This window comes from Talaromyces marneffei, chromosome 6 (genome assembly GCF_009556855.1).
Source record: "Talaromyces marneffei chromosome 6, complete sequence".
In the NCBI taxonomy this organism is placed as follows: domain Eukaryota; kingdom Fungi; phylum Ascomycota; class Eurotiomycetes; order Eurotiales; family Trichocomaceae; genus Talaromyces; species Talaromyces marneffei.
Genome location: NC_072353.1, coordinates 497,246 through 522,964, shown reverse-complemented (window position 1 = coordinate 522,964; position 25,719 = coordinate 497,246). Strand labels below are relative to the sequence as shown.

At 46.0% G+C, this 25,719-nt stretch overlaps 1 protein-coding gene across 1 annotated transcript; it reads left to right on the top strand.

Annotated features, from left to right (window-relative positions):
* Positions 1-1,290: 1,290 nt before the first annotated feature.
* Positions 1,291-25,503, top strand: EYB26_007693 (uncharacterized protein; the record flags this gene model as incomplete). The annotated part of the gene is made up of 10 exons (XM_054266954.1): positions 1,291-1,803; positions 1,856-2,272; positions 2,328-2,639; positions 2,701-10,588; positions 10,654-11,873; positions 11,930-19,844; positions 19,911-20,293; positions 20,345-21,005; positions 21,057-22,690; positions 22,741-25,503. The coding sequence occupies 10 exons, from the start codon at positions 1,291-1,293 to the stop codon at positions 25,501-25,503; spliced, it is 23,706 nt and encodes a 7,901-aa protein (XP_054122929.1).
* Positions 25,504-25,719: the final 216 nt, after the last annotated feature.

Sequence of the window (25,719 nt, the reverse complement as noted above, 5' to 3'; positions counted from 1 at the left end):
TTCTGCGAGCACAGCATAAACTGATCTCATCTATTTCGATGGCTACATCAGACGACTGGCTGGATGGAACCCTAAACAAGGTAAGTAGAAGAAACAGCTTCGTGCCCAACGTAGACAAGACAAACTACATTACATGCAATGCAGAAGTTTGCCAAAAATCCAGATACAGATTCTACTAGATCGGTTCCTACAATAGAGAGTAGAGTAGTACTCCGACTCCTTGCCCCGTTCACTAATTAACTATGTGCCATGTTGAGTCGAAGAATAATAACCTGTCCCTGCTGTCCGATCAACAAATTGACTCAGATCTTTTCCGCAACTTTCTTCCCAAGGGCCCAAACCCAAAACAGTTCTCACGCCGATCTATGGGGTCGTTCAGGGCTTTTCTTTTCTTTTCTTTTGCTTGGCGTCCATTCGAAAACTAATGTATGCCCCACCCGCTCCGATGTGGCCATCTATTTCTGTACCCTAGTTTCGTTACGTGGTACTAACCCACCAACTAAGTAACTAAGTAGGTCGACTACGTACGTATTAGTTAAGTCTATGTATCATAGTATGTATTAATAAACTGATTCAGGGATATCCTATGGACTATGGAGCAAAGCTCCGTATGGGTGTCTTTTCTGCATGCATGCATGTATCTAGTATTTACGTAGTATTTACGGACCTCGTCTCCTTTAGTCCTACTCTTTGAAAGATTTACGGAGTACTTGCTTGGCTTGCAACGAAGCTCATTGTACTCCGTACATGCCTATTATTGGCCTGGCCATGTGGGAAGAAAGGAAACGGATCTAGATTGAATAAGTAAAGAAAGGGGCAAATCAACCATTCAATCCACGGCGGTGTGTGATTCATGCTGGAGCTTGGACTTCACCTTACAGGAAAAAGAAGATCTCGCGTAATTCACCCGTAGGACTCGGTTGAGTCAGTTCCGAGTTTGAATTTTGAGGTTTCGTTTGTGTCGTACCGAATCGCATCGAAAGGCTAGGCAAGACCGTGGACTCGTTAAACATTCCACGAAAAGTCTCAGCTATTGTCACGCTTCCCGTATTTTGAGAAGGAGGCAAAACGCTATACCGCTACCAACAAACCATTGGCCTTGCGTAGCGATGCATTGATTGATATCATTCCCACTTTCAAGATTCATTCCACTCAAAGCTGAGTTCAATTGCTCAATTGTATCATACTCATCTTGGTCAGTAAGTCAACCAAATAGCGCGCGTAAGACAAACTGACAATATACAGACATAATCAACATCTAAGCATTCATCATTCATTGTTTGATTAATAATGACATCTCAAAATCAAAATACTGACGAACTCGCCTCTCTCGCTTGCTATCTACCAAGTATACGAAATGCGACGGCTCCTACCAAATCAAAACGCCGAATGTGTTCGCGCATCAATTGCGATGCGCAAAAGGTCAAGAATATTTTCAAGGATGATGAAATTGGCGCAAAGAATCTGCTTCAGGCAGCCTGGGCGATGGTTCTTTACCATTACACTGGTATGGAGGAGGTATGCTTTGGGTACGATGAATTTGACATGGCTGTTTCCGCGCGCAGGCCGGGGCCATCGGCAGTCAAATTTCGCGTTGACCCAGGTGCGCAATTATGTGGTGTTCTAAAAGGTAAGGAAGGTAAGTATGGGAACTCTTTGCGCAAGCAGGCAGACGAAGGAAATGCGAAATCGCAACTCCATTACAACACCGCGGTGATGTTTCAAATTCGCAACTCATCGGACAACGCTTTCAGTCCTACGGCTTTGGCATCTCAACAGGCTGCAATGTCTCTACCAGAAAAGGTAAGAATGCGCATTAGTCTCAGATTCTTGCAGCAAATTGACTATCATCCAGTGCAAATTTCGTATTTTGGCCAAGTATACGAACGGCGCATTCAGCGTCTTTCTTGAATACAAGCATCCGGATGTATCAGCCAACTTCGCTTCTATTGTATCGGAAACTTTCTCGCGCATGCTTCACGGCCTCCTCGAAGAAAGTCCATGCACTGTTCAGGACTTGAGTAAGATCACCGATAGTGACATGCGACAAATAATGAAATGGAATGCCGTGCGCCCGGAAATTGTTGAAAGATGCATACACAGTGTTATTGAAGATCAGGTTCAATTGAACCCGGAGAAAGAGGCTGTATGCGCTTGGGATGGGTCTCTTACCTACTTTGAACTCAACCAGCAAGCCTCCGTACTGGCGCGACATCTTTTGACACTTGGCGTGCGCGCAGAAAGGCGCGTTGCCCTGTGTTTTGACAAATCGGTAAGATGACCATTCAATTGTAGGCATGATGCTTAACTAATGAAATTCCAAATAGAAATGGAACGTTGTGGCCATGTTGGCCATATTAAAAGCTGGTGGTGCTTTCGTCCCATTAGATCCGTCTCATCCGATAGCTCGAATAGAGTCGTTGGTCAAAGAGGTGGAGGCCAACATAATCATTTGCTCTACTGGTTATTCTTCACGTTTGGTATCGGCAGCTGAACATGTTCTGTGTATCGATGCTGAGCATATGGAAAGGCTGGAGGCAGAAAATATAGCCTCAAAACATGATGATCTCGCTACCTCAACAAATAGCACCAATGCTGCTTATGTACTGTTTACGTCGGGCTCAACGGGCAAACCAAAGGTGGGAGACCATGTGTGGCGTTGTACTGTAATATGCGAATGAACAGTGCTAACTTGTCCAGGCCACCGTCATTGAACACCAAGCTTTCTGTTCCGGAGCTCATGCTCATGGTCCAGTATTGTTGATCGAATCCGATTCGCGTGTCCTCCAATTTGCTGCTCACACTTTTGATGCCAGTTTGGTGGAGAGTCTGACACCCCTGATGCGTGGGGCTTGTGTATGCATTCCCAGCGAAGAATCCAGACTAAACGGCATCGTCTCCGCAATCAATGAATTACGAGTCAATCACGGCTTCCTAACGCCATCCTTCGTGCGGTTTCTCACGCCAGCCGATGTGCCAAATATCACTCGGCTAGTTTTGGCGGGAGAAGCCCTAACACAGGCCAACATCAAAACTTGGTCGTCAATCAAGCTGATCAACGGATACGGTCCAACAGAAAGTTCAGTTGCGGCAGTGATCAATGCCAATATAACAGAGGAGACAGCATCTCACGATATTGGATTTCCGGTTGGCGTAAGATGTTGGGTGGTCGACCCTGAGGATCATGACGTGCTCCTTCCCGTTGGATGTACGGGTGAGCTGCTTCTCGAGGGCCCATCACTGGCACGCTGTTACCTCAACAACCCCGAGAAAACAGCACAGTCTTTCATCTTTAATCCATCATGGTCACAAGAGACTGGAATAAATATTGGTCAGTGTCGTTTTTACAAGACTGGAGATTTGGTTCGCTACAATTCTGAAGCTGGCTCGTTTGATTTCGTAGGACGGAAGGACACGCAAGTGAAATACCACGGCCAACGAATTGAGCTGGGAGAAATTGAATCAAATCTCATCAAACATCCAACCCTCAAGCATGGACTTGTACTTCTTCCGAAGGCTGGTCCTGCTGCACAGAAGCTTGTCGCAATTATGTCTTTTAGCGAGGACAGCATCGGGGACTTGCCGGCAAATCCATCCCCCTTGAAAGTGCTCGATATTCCTAACCGACAAGGCTACATCTCTGCCATTCGGGAAGCCATGGCTACCATCTTACCTACCTACATGATTCCGTCTATATGGCTCTGTATCGAGGCATTCCCGGTGCTTACTTCCCACAAGCTGGATCGAAAGACCGTATCACATTGGGTCGATACCCTGCCAGAGGAGATCTTGGAGACTTTCAGACCAGCCTCTAACGAGCGGAGCGATACCCTGGACAGCGACATAACCGAGACGGAAGCTAGCTTGCGCCAATTATGGAGTGACGTGCTCAACATTCCCCTGTCGAAGACTAGCCTGCATCATAGCTTCTTGAGTCTGGGTGGTGATTCAATCACAGCCATGACGTGCATGAATCGATGCAAACAAAGAGGCATTGGGCTGACTGTGCAGGACATTCTTCGCAGCACATCTATCCGGGAGCTTGCAAAATACGTCAAACTGGTGGCTGTTCAAAACGAATATCGAGAGGACGTTGATATGCCTTTCGATCTATCGCCAATACAGAAATTGCATTTCGAGGCCCGGGATGATAATTCTGGACACTTCAATCAGAGCTTCTTCCTCCGAGTAAACCAGGCTATTACACCTCAGAACCTTGAGGATGCAATCAAAGTGATTGTCAGTCGCCATTCAATGCTACGTGCTCGATTCTTTTACGATGAGTCAAAGAAACAATGGCAGCAGCGTTTGACCGACCACAATCAAGTTTCCCATCGATTCAATGTCCATACATCGTCTTCCCGAGCACAAGTCAAGAATGCCATTGCTGACAGTCAAGCGGGCCTTAACGCCGTGAGTGGCCCTGTTGTGGCAATTGACCTGTTCCAGATGAACGATCGGAGTCAGTTGCTATCCCTAATTGGTCATCATCTGATAGTTGACCTTGTATCCTGGCGCGTAATCCTCGAAGATTTGGAGGAGTTACTTCTTCATCCTCAGTCAAGTTCACTGCTCCCTCCTACACTTCCTTACCAGAGCTGGAGCCGTCTTCAGTGGGACCAGATTTCCGGTCTTGGAGAACAAAATCCCTCGACAGCACAAAACGTGCCACTTGGTGATTTATCATATTGGGGTATTACAGACGCCGAGAATACTTACGGTCAAGTCTCATGCGAAGGTTTTGAGATTGATGCGGAGACTACATCAATACTACTGAATGAGGCCAACTCGCCAGTGCGAACCGAGGCCGTTGATATTCTAGTTGCTGCATTGTTACACTCTTTTGGAAAGATTTTCACTGATCACGAGCTCCCAGTCATATACAATGAAGGTCATGGGCGTGAGCCCTGGGATAATTCGATTGATGTTTCGCGAACAGTCGGATGGTTCACCATAATTCACCCCATTTTCGTGCAAGCAACCGCTCTTCGAGATTGGATCGACACTCTTGTACAAGTGAAAGATTGTCGCCGGCGCGTCAAAGACAATGGAAGAGAGTACTTCGCTAGGAGTATTCTTGGCGGCGAGAATATAAAAGCATTCAAGCCCATGGAAATTACCTTCAACTATTTGGGCCGATATCAACAACTTGAAAAAACCGGAGCTCTCTTCAGTCCTGTTGAAGGCCTAGCTGGTGAGACAAGTCAAGGAGGAGGAGCAGCCGATTTTGCAAAGACCACGCCGCGTTTTGGCTTGTTTGAGATATCTGCTGTGATAGTTCAGGATATCCTTAGGTTTACTTTTTCGTTTAATGGAAACATGCGACATCAAGAGAGGATCCGGCAATGGGTTACAGACTGCCAGAATACGCTGTCGCAGATGACGAAGGATTTGGTCTTACTTCAACATCAACCAACACTCAGTGATTATCCGCTCCTGTCGTTGGACTACTCAGACCTTCAAATCCTCATGACCGAAAGGTTACCTGCGTTGGGTTTGAAATCGCTTGATGAAGTTGAAGACATCTATCCTTGCTCCCCTATGCAGCGTGGTTTGCTTTTATCCACTACTCGAGATATTTCATTTTACGCCGCTCGAGGAACCTACGAAGTCAAGGCCAACAATGGAAATTCAATAGACGCAAAACTTCTCTCTCGAGCTTGGCAGCAGCTGGTTGACCGACACGCAATGCTTCGTACTGTCTTCGTGGAAAACCTCACCTCGGAAGACCTGTATTCTCAGATCGTACTTCGCAAATATGCCTGCTCAATTAATATTCTTCGCTGCACCGATGAAGATAATGTTCAAACTGTTCTTGACATCCACCCCATGCAACCAAATAGACGAAAACCACTGCATCAATTCACCATATGTGTCACGGAGACTGGGAAGGTCTTTTGTCGACTTGAACTAAGTCATGTTATCATGGATGGAGTGTCGATTTCTATTATGTTACGCGACCTTGAAAAGGCGTACAGTGGAAACCTACAAACAAGTCCCAAACCACTTTTCAGTAACTTCGTTTCGTACCTGCAAGCACAACCTAAAGCTGCTTCAATGAATTACTGGAAATCCTATCTTTCTGGTGTTGAACCATGTCACATGCCCGTTCTTAATGATGGGTCATCCTCAAGGCAGTATAACACACTCCGACTGGATTTCCAAAGGCTTGGTCTTCTACAATCTACATGTGAGAAGCACGGCTTGACCATCGCGAATGCACTTCACGCAGCATGGGCCCTCACACTTCGCTGCTATACAGGATGCAATGACGTCTGCTTTGGTTATTTGCTATCAGAACGAGATCTCCCTCTCGATATGATCGAAGACACTGTGGGTCCAATGATAAATATGCTTGCTTGCCGGGTCAATATGTCCTCAGAATCCGTTCTTATGCGTCTGGTCGAAGGTATCCAGGAAGACTACATGGAGAGCGCGCCCTTCAAACATATCTCACTAGCAGATGTCCAGCACGGATTAAATCTCTCAGGCACAGCCCTCTTCAACACATGTCTGTCGTATCGGAAACTTCCATCCGCAGAGTCTGGTCAACAGCCAGCTATCCGGTTTTCTGAATGTGGAGGCTTACACGACCCTACTGAATACTTGGTAACGATCAATGTCGAGGCCTCAGATACGGATGCTGTAATTGACCTGGATTTCTGGACGGATATGCTTTCTCAGGCACAAGCTAGGAACATTGCAGATACGTTTATACGTGCGCTTGAAAACATGATAGAACAACCAGAAGCTCAATTGGGCCAGCTGAACCACGTTCCTGCAAGCAACTGGCAACAAATTGCTGAATGGAATAAGGCTATGCCAGAAACGATTGAAATGTGTATTCATGAGGCTTTCAAACAACAAGTGCGACTGAGCCCCGAAGCACCTGCAATCTGTGCCTGGGATGGTGAATTTACATACTCCCAGGTTGATTCTATGTCTACTCGTTTATCATACTATCTTATAAACTTCGGGGTCATGCCAGAATCGTTTGTGGCACTGTGCTTCGATAAATCAGCTTACACGATCATCGCTATGATCGCGGTCCTAAAAGCAGGCGGAGCTTGTGTTCCGTTAGATGCTGGACACCCGAAAGCTGCTTTGGAGCTTCGAGTCCTCGAAACAGGCGCCCAAGTTGTTCTTTCTTCGCCGTCCCGTACTCATCTCCTTGATGATGTTGTGCCTTACGCTATTCCAGTTGATGAAACACTTTTCACCCAGATTGAAGATATTGACCCATTCGATATAACTGAAGCGTCTCCTGAAAATGCTGCTTTTGTCATCTTCACCTCTGGGAGCACTGGGAAGCCTAAAGGTGTCGTTCTTGAACATCGCAATCTGGTTACTAGCGCTGCTGCCCACGGTGCATCTATAGGAATAGATGAGTCAACGAGAATTCTTCAATTTGCTTCATACTCGTTTGACAACAGTCTAGAAGAAATCTTCACGACTCTGATGAGAGGCGGTTGTGTTTGCGTTCCATCTGAGGATGACAGAATGAACAACCTAGCCAAAGCCATGAACGACCTGGATGTTAACTTCGCTGATATGACAGCCACAGTTGCCGCTTTTTTGAATCCTTCAGATGTTCCAAAACTGAAAGGGCTAGCTATTGGCGGAGAGGCCCCCACCAAGGAGATCATGGAGACATGGTGTAGTGTCTTACGATTACAAAACATATATGGTCCTACAGAATGTTCCATCAACTCTTGCCACAATCCAGATGTTGGTGTTTCGAGCGATGTGACAAATATTGGACGCGCTGTGGGATGTGTCTCCTGGGTTGTTGACGCAAATGATCACAACAACTTGGTACCGATTGGCTGCATTGGAGAGCTGTTGATAGAAGGTCCAATTCTTGCTCGGCACTACCTTCATAATCCAGAGAAGACACAACAGAGCTTCATCGAGGATCCATCCTTTATGGTGTCACTGGCGGAGAAGAATGTTGATACGACCATGTTTCCACCCACTGGGCACAGAATGTACAAAACTGGCGACTTGGTTCGGTACAATTCCGATGGATCCCTAGTGTATCTCGGGAGAAAAGACACTCAAATCAAATTGAATGGTCAGAGAATAGAACTAGGTGAGATTGAACATCGTATTCAGAGTGCCCTCCCTTCCGACAGTCAATGTTCTGTTGATCTCATTGTTCGTCGCAATGGGGAAACCACTTCAAAAGTCTTGGTGGCTTTTGTTTGCCTTCAAAGTGATAGCAAGAAGCCGACACAAAGCGATGCAGACTTTATCCTGTCAATGACACAATCTTTCCAGTCAATAGTCTTGAACGTAAAATCGGAGATCTCATCCCAAATCCAGAGTTACATGGTCCCAAATGTCTATATACCAGTGTCATGCTTTCCTATGACATCGTCCGGCAAGCTCAACAGACGTCTACTTCGCACGACAGCGGAAGAACTACTGGTACGAGATGCATCAACCTACCGTTTGGGTGGTAGAAGTGGGCTAGAACCTTCGACAGATACCGAAAAAGTACTGCAGAACTTATGGTCGACGCTTTTGTCTGTAGATGCCTCAAACATTAGCGCAGATGATACATTTTTCAGACACGGGGGTGATTCAATATCTGCAATGAGGCTCGTCGCAGCTGCTCGAAGGCAAGGATACTCGATCAGCGTTGCCGATATCTTCCAGGCGCCGAAGCTCTCTGAGATTGCACAGAAATTGGTACCGGTGTCTAAATCTAGTGCTAATGAGACTGTTGTGAGAATTGTGCCGTTTTCATTGCTTGACAAGAGTATTTCTGTTGCCGACATCAAGAATGAAATCTGTGGTACTTGCAATATATCACTGGAACAAATCGAAGATATTTTGCCGTGCAGTGCAATTCAAGAAGGCTTGATCGCATTATCCAGCACTCAACAGGGATCATATGTCACGCAGAATATTTATGATCTGCCGGATTCCATCAACATTGAAAGATTCAAAGCAGCTTGGCAAAGGTTATATCAGAACGAAAGCATACTACGAACTCGAATCCTCCATTCCAAGAACAATGGCTTCCTTCAAGTGGTTCTGCGGGAAGAACCAGAATGGACTTCTAGTCAACCTCTTAGTCGTTCAGTCCCGGGCTCAAATGGAGGGCGTTTGTCTCAGTACACTATCATTCAAGACACATCAGGCAAGTTGCGGTTCATATGGACGGCTCATCATGCCATCTATGATGGCTGGAGTATTCCAAAGCTCTTCAACAAGCTCCAGAGGTACTATGAACATAGCAGCTTGGCCATTGAACACAACCCTTGCTCTTACTCTCACTTTATCGAGTACGCGTCTCGTATAGATGCCGATGAACGGAAGGCTTTCTGGGTTCAGCAGCTCGATGGTTTTTCGGCGGTTCAATTTCCAGCACTGCCTAATGCATCCTACAAATCAAACCCGAAAATTCGAGAAACCCTAAAATTCAACCTGCCGGAACAGCGACCCACGGAAGTCACTCTGCCATCTCTGATCCGAGCAGCATGGGCCCTTACTATTTCAACATACTCGTACTCCGAGGATATCGTGTTCGGCGAGATCATGACAGGGCGCGATATACCCGTTCCCGGAATCGATGATATGATCGGTCCTGCATTATCAATACTGCCTATGAGATTGCAATTGGACTTGAGTCTCACCATTGCTCGATTTTTGCAGCAAACACAAGCACAGGCAACTTCAATTATCCCCTATCAGTCCGCTGGATTGCAAAATATTCAAGGATTCAGTCACGATGCTAAGTCGGCATGTGAATTTCAAACTCTATTCTCCATTGCTCACGGTGAAAGTGATGATGTGGAAGGAGTTATGAAATTCTTGAGTGCAAATTCAGGGGATACGAACTTCTTTACGTACCCGCTAAACGTGTCGTGCTTTATTTGGGAGTCAGATCTTGAAGTCCAAATTCAGTTTGACAATCATGTCATCCCACTTCCCCAATTGAAGAGAGTTATGGGTCAATTCGAGGCTACTCTGCATAAGCTGTGTTCTGCAGGCCAGGAGGAAAGACTAAGCGGTCTTCAAATGATAAGCAGCGCTGGCATCTCGAAAGTCCAGGAATGGAACTTACAATTGACTTTGAAGAGGGTTGATCGGTGTATTCACGATATCATCGACGACAATATCCAGTCGCATCCTGATGCTTTGGCCATCGATTCTTGGGATGGAACTTTTACTTATCAACAACTTGGGCGCTATGCGACAGCTCTAGCTCATCACCTAAGAAACCTCATCGGCAAAGACAAGGAGCAATTCATACCGATATGTTTCGAAAAGTCGTCATTTGCTGCTATCTCTATGTTAGCAACTATGAAAGCTGGTTATGCATTTGTCCCCATTGACCCTCAGCATCCCAAAGCTCGGCGCCAGGAAATTATTTCGGATATTGACGCCAAGGTGATACTTTGCTCTCCTCAGTACGTCTCTTCATGTCAAGAGGTAGTCAATCACGCTGTTGCTGTTGATATGAATCTACTCCTATCACTTCCGGAACCAAAGAAGGCGCTTGGGAAGTATGATTCAAGTACTGCGGCATATGTTATATTTACATCTGGAAGCACTGGAAAACCAAAGGGTTGTATCAGTAAGTTTTACACAGTGATCAAAAAGTGTCAAGTGATTGACCACAGAACACTAATAATGAAATAGTTGAACATGCCGGCTTCTGCTCCGGAGCTGTCAAGAACGGTCCAGCATTCTCCTTTTCACCAACTTCGCGCGTCCTCCAATTTGCATCCTATACATTTGACGCCAGTATTCTCGAAATTCTGACTGTGCTCGTAATGGGAGGGTGCACATGTATCCCTCATGAGAGTACTCGACTCAACGGCATTGCCAAGTTCATCAACGAAAAGAACGTCAATACCGCTCTTCTCACGCCAAGCATGGCACAAACCATCAATCCGACCGAAGTTCCATACCTTCAGAATTTAGCTCTTGTGGGCGAGGCAATGACACCGAACCATATTGCCTTGTGGGCGAATGAACTTCAGCTGATCAACGGATATGGGCCGACCGAAACATCGATTGTTGCTGCTACAAAACCACGTATGACTCTGGAAACTGATTCATCTAATATCGGAACGCCTGTTGGAAATGCTTGGATTGTCGATCCGCGAAATCATGATAGATTGATGCCAGTCGGTGCGATAGGCGAACTGCTAATTGAGGGCCCAACGCTAGCAAGAGGATATCTCAACAATGAGGAGAAGACTCGGGAAGTGTTCATCAGAAATCCAACATGGAGTATTATCGCGGGTAGTCCTCAAGTGCGAAGAATGTACAAGACTGGTGATCTAGTCAAATATGCTCCTGACAACTCCGGAGAATTGCTCTACGTGGGAAGGAAAGATAGTCAAGCTAAGCTCCATGGACAACGACTTGAACTCGGAGAGATTGAGCATCACCTCAATGGCGACAACGACGTTCTGAATGCCATTGCGCTTTTGCCGAAGATAGGTAGATATTCGAAGAAGCTAGTTGCTGTGATATCATTGCGTGATTTCTCAACAGCTTCTGATAACACCACGTTGAACATCGTGACAGATAAGCTGGCGTTTGAAAAGCTTCATCTCATTCAAGACAGACTGCGAGAAAAAGTCCCTGCTTACATGACTCCCTCAACCTGGGTCATTTTGCAACATTTGCCTTTGCTACCGTCTGGAAAGTTGGATCGGAAATTGGTTACTCAATTCATTGAAAATATTGACGATGCCACTTTTAAGAAACTCACTGCAGCAGATCAAAATAGATCTCCGGGCAAGGTTTTGGTTATTACACAAACAGAGGCTACTTTGAGAGACATATGGGCCTCAGTTCTAAAGCTTTCTACCGAGAGCATCAGTTTAGATAGGTCATTCCTTCATATGGTAAGCTTTCTACTATTCGTTTAAGAAAGCGTGTACTGATTTTAAATCAATTATAGGGCGGCGACAGCATGTCAGCAATGGCGGTAATGTCTAGATGTCGAACCCAGAATCTGGGAGTGACTGTAGAGAATATTATCACCTGCAAATCAATCCGAAAACTCGCTTGCATGGTTACATTGCCTCAAAAGGCTGCACATACTGAGGAGAGTTATCAGGAATTTGACCTCTCGCCAATTCAAAGCCTCTACTTCCGATGCATGAGTGGGCAAACAAGCCATTTCAATCAAAGTATCATGATTGATCTCACGAGCTCCGTGTCGAATGATCAGGTACAAAGCGCAATGTCGAAATTGGTTTCTGTGCACTCGATGCTGCGAGCTCGGTTTTCTCGAGACGGAAATGGTATATGGAAGCAACGTATTCTACAGGATGCTCAGTCATCCTATGGTTTCCGTATTGTTGAATATTTTGATCCAGACGAACTTGCCGAGGAAGTCGAAGAGACGCAGAAATCTTTGGATATAATACATGGACCCGTTATGGCAGCAACGTTCTTCGAAGATGATACTGCAAAATCGAAGCTTTTTATTTGTGCCCATCATCTTGTTGTTGATGTGATTTCATGGGGTATTATTGTACAGGATCTGGAAGATCTACTTCAAGGTCGCCAGGTTGCGGGTGACCAAAGCGTTTCATTCCAGAGGTGGTGCAGACTTCAATTGGACTACGTCAAGGAAAAGAAAAATACCGATCTGCTACCACTAGATGATATTCGAGCTGCGGAAATGGACTTTTGGGGCATGAAAGACATGCCAAACACTCATGGCAATGTCGTGGTGGAGGAAATTGAGCTTGATTCAACTACCACTGATGCTTTGTTGGCGATTATTAACGGTCCCCTCAACTGCGACATTGTTGACGTCTTGTTGGCTGTATTACTACTATCTTTCCACCGCGTATTTTCCAGTCGCAAGTCCATGCCATGCATTTTCAATGAGGGTCATGGTCGTGAACCCTGGGATCCTAGCATTGACCTCTCCAGAACAGTGGGTTGGTTCACCACCATGAGCCCGGTTCACTTGCCAACAGACTTTAACATCGAAAATGGAAACGATATACATAAATGCATCGGCTGGGTCAAGGCACTTAGACGAAGAACACCTGGAAAAGGAATGCCATACTTTGCCCAGCGACTACTGACATGGGAAGGAAGCGAAAAGTATCGTCACCACTGGCCGATGGAAATGACTTTCAATTACTTGGGTCAACACAAGGAAGTCAAAGAATCAGAGATTCTCTTGCAACTCACCAATGGCACCGGGCAAACGGTCAACTCAGCGTCTGATATTGGACCTGATGTTCCTCGCTTCTCGCTGATTGAGATCTCTGCGGCAATAGTTAACGGGAGTATGAGCATGTCAATTTTGTACAACAAGTCCATGAAGAAACAAGAAAGTATACGCCAATGGATTGAATACTGCAAAGATATGATCTGCCAGGTTCCGATGGTCTTATCCCAAAAGAGGACCATGCCAAGCTTGGCTGATTTCCGCCTCCTCCCACTTTCCTACAACGGCATTGATCAGATCACACGCAGCTTGCAGAATGCCGGAATAACATCTTTTGACAATATACATGATATTTACCCATGTTCATCAATGCAACATGGAATACTTCTCAGTCAACTCATGGACCCCAAAACATATGCTTACCGTGCTATCTTTGAGGTTGACCTACCTTCCTTACACGGAAAACTGGATGTTCAGAGACTAGCTACTGCATGGCAGAGCGTTGTCGACCGTCATACATCTCTCAGGACAACTTTCATTGATGGTAATCACGAAGCTTCTCTTATGGATCAGGTAGTCTTCAAGTCCTGCCGTGCCAACATCGATGTCTTGGAAGCTGCCGAAGAAGACGCTAGAAAAATGCTCGCAGGGCTCCCTGACATGAATTTCAAGAATGGCAACCAGCTCCACCGTCTTGCTATTTGCACAAATAAAACCGGGAAATTCTTTTGTCGCTTTGATATTAGCAATGGTATTGCTGATGGAACTTCCATGCCAATAATTTTCCGCGATCTATCGCGGGCTTATATGGGACTCGCGCCAGTTACTGAAAGACAACCACAATACAGTGACTTTGTTGCGCATCTACTATCCAAGCCAAAGGAAAAGGGTGTGGCTTATTGGAAAAAGTACCTCGAAGGAAGTGAGCCGTGTTTATTCCCATCACTTATTAATGACCAGCAAAAGGAAAAGTCTCTGGGTTCTGAGATCATCATATTGAAAAACAACCCGGCTATTAAAGAACTTTGCAAGAACATGGGCATCACCATGTCCTCTTTGTTCCAATTCGTGTGGGCAATGGTTTTACGAACCTATACTGGATCTGATGAAGTGTGTTTTGGCTATATAAGTTCAGGTCGCGACGTCCCAATGCAGAATATCGAGGAGGCTGTGGGGGCATTTATCAACATGCTTATTTACAAGATTCATTTGACGGACGATCTACCTTTGATGAAGGCACTTAAGAAGACTCAAAGGGACTTTATCAAAAGCATGGAACACCAAGCCGTGTCACTTGCAGAGGTGCAACATGCCCTCGGTCTGGCAGATACTCCGCTATTCAACACAGCGTTCACTTTCCAGCGACGCAGTGGCCTTGAAGTAGACTCGACACCTATGCTGTCGTTCAAGTCTTTCGATTCTCACGATCCCAGCGAGTACAAAATTGCCGTCAATATTGAAATGATGGACTCCATCACGGAGATTCATTTCAGCTTCTGGGAGGATTACTTGTCTAGCGCTCAAGTCAAGAACGTCGCCGACACATTTGAACAAATCATCAATGAGATTACGACCCTCGCCGGTCATGACAAGACAATCGGTAATATTAATACTACTGGATCGCTCAGTTGCCGGAATGTGCGTCAATGGAACAATATACCACCTACAAAAGTAGAGCGGTGCGTCCATGACATGATAGAAGAACAGGCCCGGACTCGACCAGCTTTGACTCAAGCTGTGGAGGCTTGGGACGCAAAGTTTACTTATCGAGAACTTGACTCTCATGCCAACCGTCTAGCAAATGTCCTTGTCAGCCAAGGCATAGGGCCTGAAGTTATTGTTCCGCTTTGTTTTGACAAATCCGCATGGGCAATTGTTGCGCAAATCGCTGTCCTCAAGGCGGGTGGCGCTTTCGTGTCCCTCGACCCGTCACACCCTGAGGATAGACTGAAGAGCTTGATTGAGGAGGTCAATGGCCGCGTTGTGTTATCTTCGGCCCAGCAATACGACAAGATCTCGAAGATAGTTCCTAATACCATCATTGTGAATGACAGGAGTTTGTCACGACTACCACAAGTGACCTACTCACCACGAACGTCTGTGAGCCCAACAAACAGTGCATATATTATATTCACATCAGGATCAACCGGAAAGCCAAAGGGAACTGTCATTGAACATGGTCAATTCTGCACAGGCGCTCTGGCGCATGGCGCCGCTCTTCATATGAATTCCGAGACTAGGTCATATCAATTCGCCAACTACACTTTCGATGCCTCGATCCTTGACATACTAACTGTTCTCATCTTGGGTGGTTGCATTTGCGTACCTGATGCCGAAGAGCGTATGAACGATGTTGCGGGCAGTATTACCCGTCTAAGTGCCAACTGGATGTGTATCACACCTTCGGTAGCTAGTACGTTGAAACCAGAGAGTATCCCGACAATGAAGGTCATTGCCATGGGTGGAGAAAAGATGACCCCTGGCGCTATCGAAAAATGGTCAAAATCAGTATGTCTTGTGGAAGCATATGGACCTAGCGAGTGCGCTGTAGTCTGTGCTGCCGGCGACAAAGTCGATCAGTCAGGTCAGATTGTCAATTTTGACCCTGCTGTTATTGGAAAAGCCGTCGGCAGTCGGTCTTGGGTTGTGGATCAACACAACTGTAACCGCCTGGTTCCCGTGGGTGCCATCGGTGAATTGATGATTGAAGGGCATATTGTTGGTCGTGGGTACTTGAATAACGAGAAAAAAACAAAGGAGGCCTTTATACAAGACCCGATCTGGGCAGCCGACGCCAGACTCAATGGTTTGATTGCTCCTCGTACCCGAATGTATCGCACTGGTGACCTCGTTCGGTACAATGAAGACGGCATGCTTACCTACATAGCAAGAATGGACATGCAAATCAAACTCAACGGACAACGTATTGAGCTCGGTGAGATTGAATACCAATGCTCCCAGCATATGCCAGAAAACGTCCAGTTGGCAGTTGATCTGGTAGCACCTGGAGCACACCCTGGACCAAAGAAACTGGCAATGTTCTTCAGTCTTCCTGTTAGTGACGACAAAACTCGGGGCTCCGCTCAAGGCAATGACAAGATCCTCCTAGAGATGGACTTGGCGGCCCGCAATGCCGTAGAATCCCTTGAGAAATCAGTTGCGAAAGTCCTTCCATCATATATGATACCGCAACTCTTCTTCCCCGTCTCCATCATACCATTCACAACTTCCGGCAAGCTCGACCGTCGAAAGCTTTTTGGAGAAATTAACGATCTTTCCCGCGAAGATCTCAAGAAGTTCTCCCTCTCGACTTCTGGCAAGAGAAAAGCCCCAACCGATGAGCGACAAGTCACCCTTCAAGGCTTATGGGAGGAAGTCCTTGCCGTTCCAAAAACATCGATTGGGAGCGACGATAGTTTCTTCAGACTTGGTGGTGATTCCCTTGCTGCAATGAGGCTTGTGGGTATCGCTAGGTCTCGTGGCATTTCGCTAAGTGTTGTTGATATCTTCCGCCATCCTACACTTGAGGAAATGTCCAAGAAGTATCAACTCGCAAAAGCAGCCATGCAAGTTTCAATCCCACCCTTCAGCTTGTTAAGGAACTCTGCTGTCAGAGACGCGGTCATTGACGAGATAGCAAATCAGTGCAATCTCGAACCGGACTCGATAGCTGATATCTATCCATGCAGTGCTCTTCAGGAAGGCTTGATCACATCATCGGTCCAGCAACAAGGGGCTTATATCTCACGCAACATTCTCAAGCTCGGTCCTCATGTTGACATTAATCAATTTAAGGATTCCTGGCAACAATTGGTAGACGAGTTTGATATCTTGCGAACTCGCATACCGCATACTGCGTCCTCCGAGTTCTTGCAAGTCGTTCTCAAGCAGCAACAGATATCATGGCATCATTCTGATAGTGTGGAAAGTGCCCTCGATGATTCTTCAACGGTATTCAATTCTGAAAGTGGTATGCTTGCTCGATATATCTTGGTCAAAGAGAGTAGCAGCTCTGCTACTTATTTCGTGTGGTTGATCCACCATGCTCTTTACGATGCCTGGGGATTGGCCATTCTGCTCAGGAGGGTCCAAGAAATATATTTCAAAAAGGGCCAGTCAACTACTAAGCCGTCTTACGCATCTTTTATCTCCTATCTTGAGAAGAGGAACCTTCAGGATTCAGGTGATTTCTGGAAAGCATATCTTGCCAAATCGTCACCGTCACACTTCCCTCCACTCGCGAGCCAGTTAGAATTGGATGGTCAAGATACAACATCGAAGACATTGACACAGAAAACAACCATTCCACAACAATTCTTAAACCTCGGTATCACTTTGCCAATATTGATACGAGCGGCATGGGCACTTGTTTTGTCTAGTCGTACACAATCGTCCGACGTTTGCTTTGGAGAGACCTTATCTGGCAGAAATACTGACATCCCAGATATCACTGATCTCGCTGGCCCAGTACTCACTACGGTACCTACGTACGTCAATGTCAACACAAAATCCAAAATTAAGGATTACCTACTGGAGATACAGAAGATGTCGACAGAAATGATTCCACATCAGCATTTCGGCCTCCAGCATATCAAAAAGTTGGGAAATCAACACGCCGCAATTTGCCAATTCAGGAACCTAATTGTCGTCCAAACTGCGGAGGCTGCCGATAATGATAACCTTTGGGAAGTACAAGACAATGGAGACATTGGAAGCTTCTTCACATATCCTCTCGTTGTAGAGTGCAAAATTCTCGGGTCTAGTGTCGAAATTAATTTCCACTACGATGAGAATGTAATCACTCGCTGGGAACTAGAAAGGATATCATTCCAGTTATCTCATGTTCTACGTCAACTTGGTTCCGTCAATACTTCTTCCACTAATTTGCTTACGAGTATCGATATGTTGAGCCCTGAAGACAAAAAGGAGATAAAGTGGCTGAATAAGAGGAACCCCCAGGTTGTTGATGCATGCATCCATGACCTGTTCAAGTCACGTTGTATGGAACAACCAGACGCTCCAGCTGTCCATGCATGGGATGGAGACCTTACATATACCGAGTTGAACAAGTACGCATCGAGCCTAGCAGCATACTTGAGATCGCTCGGCGTCCAGCCCGAAGCTTTAGTTCCTTTATGTTTGGACAAGTCTGCCTGGACTATCGTGTCAATGTATGCAGTACTGATGGCTGGAGGAGCTATTGTTCCTCTAGACCCCTCACACCCTCTAGACAGGCATAGGGAGATTGTCAAGCAGATCGGAACCGACATTCTTCTTTATTCGTCAAAATACAATGCCAAGTACGCAGGCATTGTGCAACATGCAATTTCTATTGATGAAAGCGTGATCAGGAATACTCTCTCGAGAACTTTTAGCAGACATCAATCACGAAGTGTGAGAAGTTCCGATGCTGCCTACGCAATCTTCACATCTGGCAGCACGGGTACCCCAAAGGGCATCATTATCGAACACAAAGCATTCAACACAGGTTCTGTCGCGTTCGGCGCGGCTTTGCAAATGACGAGCAAAACTCGAGCTCTTCAGTTTGCTTCACTCAGCTTTGATGCTGCCATCATGGAAATATTCACCACGCTTACTCTTGGAGCCTGCATCTGTATCCCTAGTGAAGAGGAACGTCTGCAAGACCTTGCCGGAACAATTCGCCGGATGAATGTTACTTGGACGGTGCTTACACCATCGGTTGCCAATTTGATTGATCCTGTATCTGTTCCATCGCTTAAGGTCCTTGCATCTGGTGGTGAAGCAATGAGTCCAGAAGTAATTTCCAAGTGGTCTAACAAAGTTCACTTGATTAACGCATATGGACCATCTGAGGCTTCCGTTGTAGCCCTGTATAACCCGGACGTGTCCAATAATGCACCAAACAATATTGGATATGGCATACAACCTACCACTACATGGGTCGTCAATCCTGAAGATCATAACCAATTGACCCCCATGGGCTCTGCGGGTGAATTGGCCCTAGGTGGGCCTACTCTTTCACGAGGATACCTAGGCGACACAGTCAAGACAGCCGCCGCTTTCATTGACAATCCTTCATGGGCTGAAGAATTTGCAACTGAGACCTGTGCAGGTCAACGTATTCACCTGACAGGTGATTTGGTCAAGTATCGACCTGATGGCTCTCTGGACTTTATTGGCCGCAAAGACAGTCAGGTCAAACTAAATGGTCAACGGATGGAACTCGGGGAAATCGAGCACCGTCTAGAAGCAGATTCTCTTGTCCGCCATGTCATTGTTTCCATTCCCAAATCAGGGCCTCTTCAAAAGCGACTTGTTGCAATCCTGTCCCTGGATGATACAGCAGCGGGTCGGTCAGTTGTAACTTCGGAAACATGCCAACTTGTTGAGAAAAATGAGGAACTGTCGCGCATCAAGGACAATCTTACATCACAACTGCCATCTTACATGATTCCACAGGCTTGGGCTGTCGTAAACGCAATACCCATGTTGGTGTCCGGTAAACTTGACAGAAAACTAGCCAATAAGTGGATCGAAGGTATTTCGGAGCAGCATTATCAACAAATAATTGGTACAGAAGATGTCGATGATGCTCCAGTAGATATGACTGGAGTTGTTGCAACACTGAGAGAAATATGGGGACAGGTTCTGAACCAACCTGCGGAAAAGGTTAACCTCAATCGCTCATTCCTAAGCTTAGGTATGCCTCCATTTCGCCTTTGAATTTGAATTTTCCTTAGATCAAGTTACTGATACTATGTTTCAGGTGGTGACAGTATTACAGCTATGGCTGTTGTGTCTCGAAGCAGGCGACAAGATATCAAAGTTACCCTGCATGATATACTTCGTTCATCTTCATTGATAAAACTTGCCGAAACGGCGGAATGCGGCACGCCGAACCTTCCAGATCATATTGAAGTACTAGACCAGGGCTTCGGACTTTCGCCCATTCAGCAAATGTATTTCCTTACTGCAAAAGGACATCAAGGTAGCAGTCGATTCAACCAGAGCTATACTCTTCGCTTGTCACGGCATCTCAGCGCCGATAGAGTGCAATCAGCACTTCGAGCGATCGTATCCAGTCAATCAATGCTACGAGCGCGGTTCAAATTAAACGCTACTGGAGAGTGGGAACAACAGATATCAAGCGTAAGTTTCGTAGATTTTGACAAAAAGACTTGAATTTAACATGACTTTTAGGATACTGAATTTTCCTTCCGTTTCCGATATCATCGGATCGGTTCACTTAGTGAAGGGGTCAAAATAGTTGGAGATAGCCAAAGAGACGTGAACATCTACGACGGACCTATACTTGTTGCAGACATGTTCTCGAGATCTGAGAATGAGCAGTACTTGTTCCTTGGTGCTCATCACTTGGTTGTTGATGTCGTCTCGTGGCGAATCATCCTGCAAGACCTTGAAGATATCCTCGAAAGTGGTTCTCTCCCGACTGACAAGCCCCTCTCATTCCAATCTTGGTGTAAATTGCAGTCAGATCATGTCAAGCGCAGCACAGACGTCTATAAGTTGCCTTTCAATGTGCTCCCTGCCAACTTGGGTTATTGGGGCATGGAAAATGTTTCGAACACCTATGGGGATGTCGAACGACGTACGTTTACTCTAGATGAAGGGATGACGACCTCAACTATGACCAGTTGCCATGAAATCTTTGGCACTGAACCGGTAGACATTTTCTTGACGGCAGTTATTCACTCTTTCAGACTTGTTTTCAAAGACCGATTTCTACCAACGGTGTTCAATGAAGGCCACGGTAGAGAAACATGGGACTCAAAGATTGATTTATCTCGCACCGTCGGGTGGTTTACCAACATTTCGCCATTGCAGGTAACGCTTGAATCAGGTATGTTCGACCACAAACTCAAAATAACCCCTTATACTAACTTAAAATTAGACGACGTACTTGATACTCTGAAGAGAGTGAAGGATACTAGACGAAGTTCTAAAGAAGCCGGAAAAGCTTACCTGGCTCAACGTTTCTTTGCTGCAAGAGATCGGCCGCTTCCATCCCAGTCCGACGTGCCGATGGAGATTCTTTTCAATTACCTTGGATCAATGCAGCAATTGGAACGTGACGATTCCGTGCTCCAAAATACCGACATGGGACTGGAAGAGGCTGATCCACTCGAAGTGGGTGACATGGGATGTGATACGACGCGATTGGCGCTCTTCGAAATATCCGCGGCTGTTGTACAACATCGACTAGAATTTGCCTTCATGTTCAATGGCCGTATGAAACGACTCAGCGAGGTCAATCGCTGGATGTCAGAATGCAAGTGGATTCTTGAAGAAATTGTGGTTCGACTAAGGCGATGCACCCCCGAGCCCACCTTGTGCGATTATCCATTGCTTCCAATCAACTACGACGGGCTCAAACGTTTAGTCAGAAATTCCTTCCCCCAAGCTGGTATATCAAATTATCAAGAGATAGAAGAAGTATATCCTTGTTCTCCGACGCAGGAAGGCATGCTTCTTAGCCAGCTTCGTGACCCCAAGGCATATGTGTTCCATATTGTGTTCGAAGTGACAGGTGCAAATCCACGACAAACTGTTGACCCTTTGAAATTGATCACGGCGTGGCAAAAGGTTGTTGACAGACATGCTGCCTTACGAACAGTGTTTGTGAACAGCACATACAAAGGAAGTTCCTTCGATCAAGCAGTCTTGCATAACGTGGATAGCGACGTAATCCATGTCGAGTGCGATGATTCCGTTGTTCTCGCCCAACTTCAATCAATTAGTCTGTATGAGAGAAATGCAAGACGCAAGCAAAAGATCCCTCATCAGCTGACTGTTTGTGTGACTCCCTCTGGTCGAGTATTCATGAAGATTGAAGTTAACCATGCCGTCATCGATGGAGGCTCAACCCCTATATTGATACACGACCTTCAACTCGCTTATGATGGGCTGCTTCCAGATGGTCGAGGGCCCCTCTATTCTGACTACATCCGCTTTGTGAAAAGCCATTCGCCCAAAGATGACATCGTGTATTGGAAGCGGTACTTGTCAGGCGTCCAAGCATGCTACTTCCCACGTCTAAAGTCCACATTCAGTAGTCAGCGCCGTCTTGCTTCACTCCAGTTCAACTTCAGTCATTGGCAGGATGTACAACGCTATTGTGAAAGGACAGGTGTGACACTGGCAAATGTCATTCAGGCAGCATGGGCTCTGGTTCTTCGGAAATATACAGGCTCTGATGATGTGTGCTTCGGCTATCTATCAGCTGGGCGAGATGCACCAGTTACCAGAATACAAGAAACAATCGGTGTTTTCATCAACATGCTATGCTGTAGAGTTCGACTTTCTTCATCGCAACTACTAGCAGAGATCCCCAGTGTCATTCAAGACGACTATGTACGCGCCATTCCCCATCAGCGGTGCTCATTGGCACAGGTACAGCACGAGTTAGGGTTGCAAGGAAAGCAGATATTCAACACAGCTTTGTCAATTCAGAATCACTCTGCTTCTGAAGTTGTAGACGAGGGATCTCTTGTGTTTACGACCCAAGAAGCACATGACCCAAGCGAGGTAAGATCTTTGAACGATTTTGGCACGAAAACATTTATTGACTTATACAGTATTCCCTTACTCTCAATATCGAGACTGGAAGGGGTCAAGAAGGTATTGTTTTCCGGTACTGGACAGACATGTTCTCCAGTGAGCATGCTTCCGATATTTCAAAAACGCTATCAAACATTCTTCATGCTTTCGCTCAGGATCCTACGGAGACTATATCTAGACTCAGTAAGCACGATTCTAACAAGGCTGTTGAAATATTCGAGACAAAGTCCACCAATGTCGGCCAACCATCCCTTCAACGCGAAGACGAACTTCACGAAATTATGGAGAAATATCCTACCCTCCAGAATCTCATTGACGAGAGGGTTCGCATGATTGTGCAACAAATGTTCACTCTGAATCGATCGAGTTCATTAACACGAAACCTTTCTAACGCTACAGATCATGACGTTCTAGCGCTTCCCCACTCCGAGTCTGATGCCATTTCAAGTATGTCCGACGATATCTACAGGGAAGACATTGGGGAATCAGCAATTCCAGTCGCTGCTCAAATTCATGAACGGGGAATACAAGCGGATATTGAAGAGAAGCTTCTACGTCTTTGGAGTGACAAGCTTGGGTTGCCTTTGGACTCCATTACCAAAGATGATAGCTTCTTTGACCTGGGAGGAGACAGTATCACAGCCATGGCGCTTGTCGGTGATGCGCGTGATGAAGGGCTGATATTGACCGTTGCAGACGTTTTCCGGAATCCTGTGTTCAAGGATATGGCAACTGTAGCACAAACCGCGAGTGCAAAGAGTTATGTCGAGGATGAGATTAACAATATGAACATCTTGGGGGGACAACCGTCGTCTTTCGCATCTGCCAAACCTGGTTTCTACGAAAGGTTTGCTCTCATAAAAGCGGCAAATATCGATGAAGTATTCCTACAGAAATATATCTGTCCTCGTGTCGGAGTGTTTAAAGGTGGAATAGTTGACATTCTTCCCGTCACTGACTTCCAGGCTCTTTCAATTACGGGTGCACTTCTAGACTCACGCTGGATGTTGAATTTCTTCTGCCTCGATGGTCATGGTCCTCTTGATTTCCGACGTCTCAAGCAAAGCTGTTTCCGTGTGGTGCATGCTTTTGATATTTTGCGAACAGTCTTCGTTGCTTCCAAGGGACGCTTTTTGCAAGTTATACTCCGCAAAGTTCGACCTGAATTTTCTGTATACGAAACTGATGAAAGCCTTGATGAGTTTACATCTGTGCTACAACAACGTGATATCACTGAAGGTGTCAAACAGGGTGAGCCATTCGTACAGTTTGTGATTGTGAGGGAGAAGAATACAGACAGACATCGTATTATTCTTCGACTTTCTCACGCTCAATATGATGGTGTGTCACTTCCAAGAATCCTATCTGCCATCAAAGCAGGCTATGAAGGCGGGCCTATCCCTTCGCCTGCGTCTTTTGCCAACTTTGTACGTGAGTCGGCGAGAATAGTGACGGCAGATCATTATCAACATTGGAGGACGCTACTAAGCGGCTCAAGAATGACCGAAATGGTAAACCGACATGAGAGTCCGGGGTACAAGAGACTTAGGGCTAGCAATGAAGGTTTGCGGAAGACGATACGGGTACCATCCATGGCTCATGGAAACCTCACTACTGCCACGGTCATCAAAGCTGCCTGGGCCTTGACTCTAGCACGAATCACGGGAAGTGCAGATATTGTATTCGGACACACAATCAGCGGCCGAAACACCGCAGCCATTACAGGTGTTGAGTCGATGGTTGGCCCATGCATGAACATCGTGCCAGTTCGCGTTGTCTTTGGCGAGAAATGGACCGTGCTTGATTTACTGCGATACATTCAAGATCAACAAGTCGCCAATATGCCATATGAAGCACTCGGATTCCGACAAATCATTCACAAATGTACCGACTGGCCTCGCTCAACACATTTCAGTACAGTGTTGCAACATGACGCCGCCAACTCTTCGAATGAGATTCAGCTTGGAGAAAACATCTACACTGTCAAGGCTGTCGGTAGCGATGAGGAGATGTCTGACTTCTCAGTTAATTCAAAGTCACTAGACCGCGATCGTGTCGAGATTGTCCTTTCGTTCTCTGTTGATGAACATGTTACCATGTCACTTGCACAAAGGGTCTTGGATATGCTCTGTGACACTGCGGAAAGCTTCACTGCAAACCCAGATATGGCACTTCCATCACCTAGCTCTCTTTCTGCTCTCCCTATACGAGATAGCAGGAACCTTGATAACCAATCTCCTCATGTAGAGACTCAGAAGCAGCAAGTGGAAGACAGCTCAATCATATCATCGCAACTAGCAGGCCTTAGCCGAGCAGAAATCTTAGTTCTTTCAGACGTCCTCCGTCGCGCATGGGAACAAGTTCTTGGAGACACCAGCAATAATAACGAGGATGTTCCTCCACCCATCAAACCAGACTCATCCTTTTTCAGCCTTGGCGGAGACCTTATCGGCCTCGCTCAAGTTGCTTGGCTCCTCGAACAAGAAGACTTTAAAGTCAGGCTGGACGATCTGATTGAACGTCCCACCATGATGGGCCAAATGGCCGCTCTTGTGGAATCAAATAGCGTGACTGCGCAGCGAATGATGGCCTCGTATCATGCTGGTGTTGCTGCTTCTTCAGCGACTACTACGAGTGCAACTGGTAGTGTTGCCGGTGAAGAGCCACGTTCGGCCAGTAATAATAATAAGGGCGGACAACTACGAAAGTCGATGACTTGGGCTTCGGCGTTTGGGTTGGCCAGGAAGATTGTGAAGAGGAAGGTTGAAGTGGACGGTTAAATGAAGTAGAGAAGAACATGGAGAGGAGACTATCATTTATGTTTCATTGTTTTTATGTCTAGTCAGAAAAATGGTTTTTATTGTGTTTTGCATGTGTATAGCGAAGCCTTGCTGCATTTGATATGTTGGTTTGTTTCTTCTGGAGTTGTTTGTTTTGTATATAATCATTTGAATCAATAATTTCATTATTCATTCTAAAAACTGAGAACCCCTATC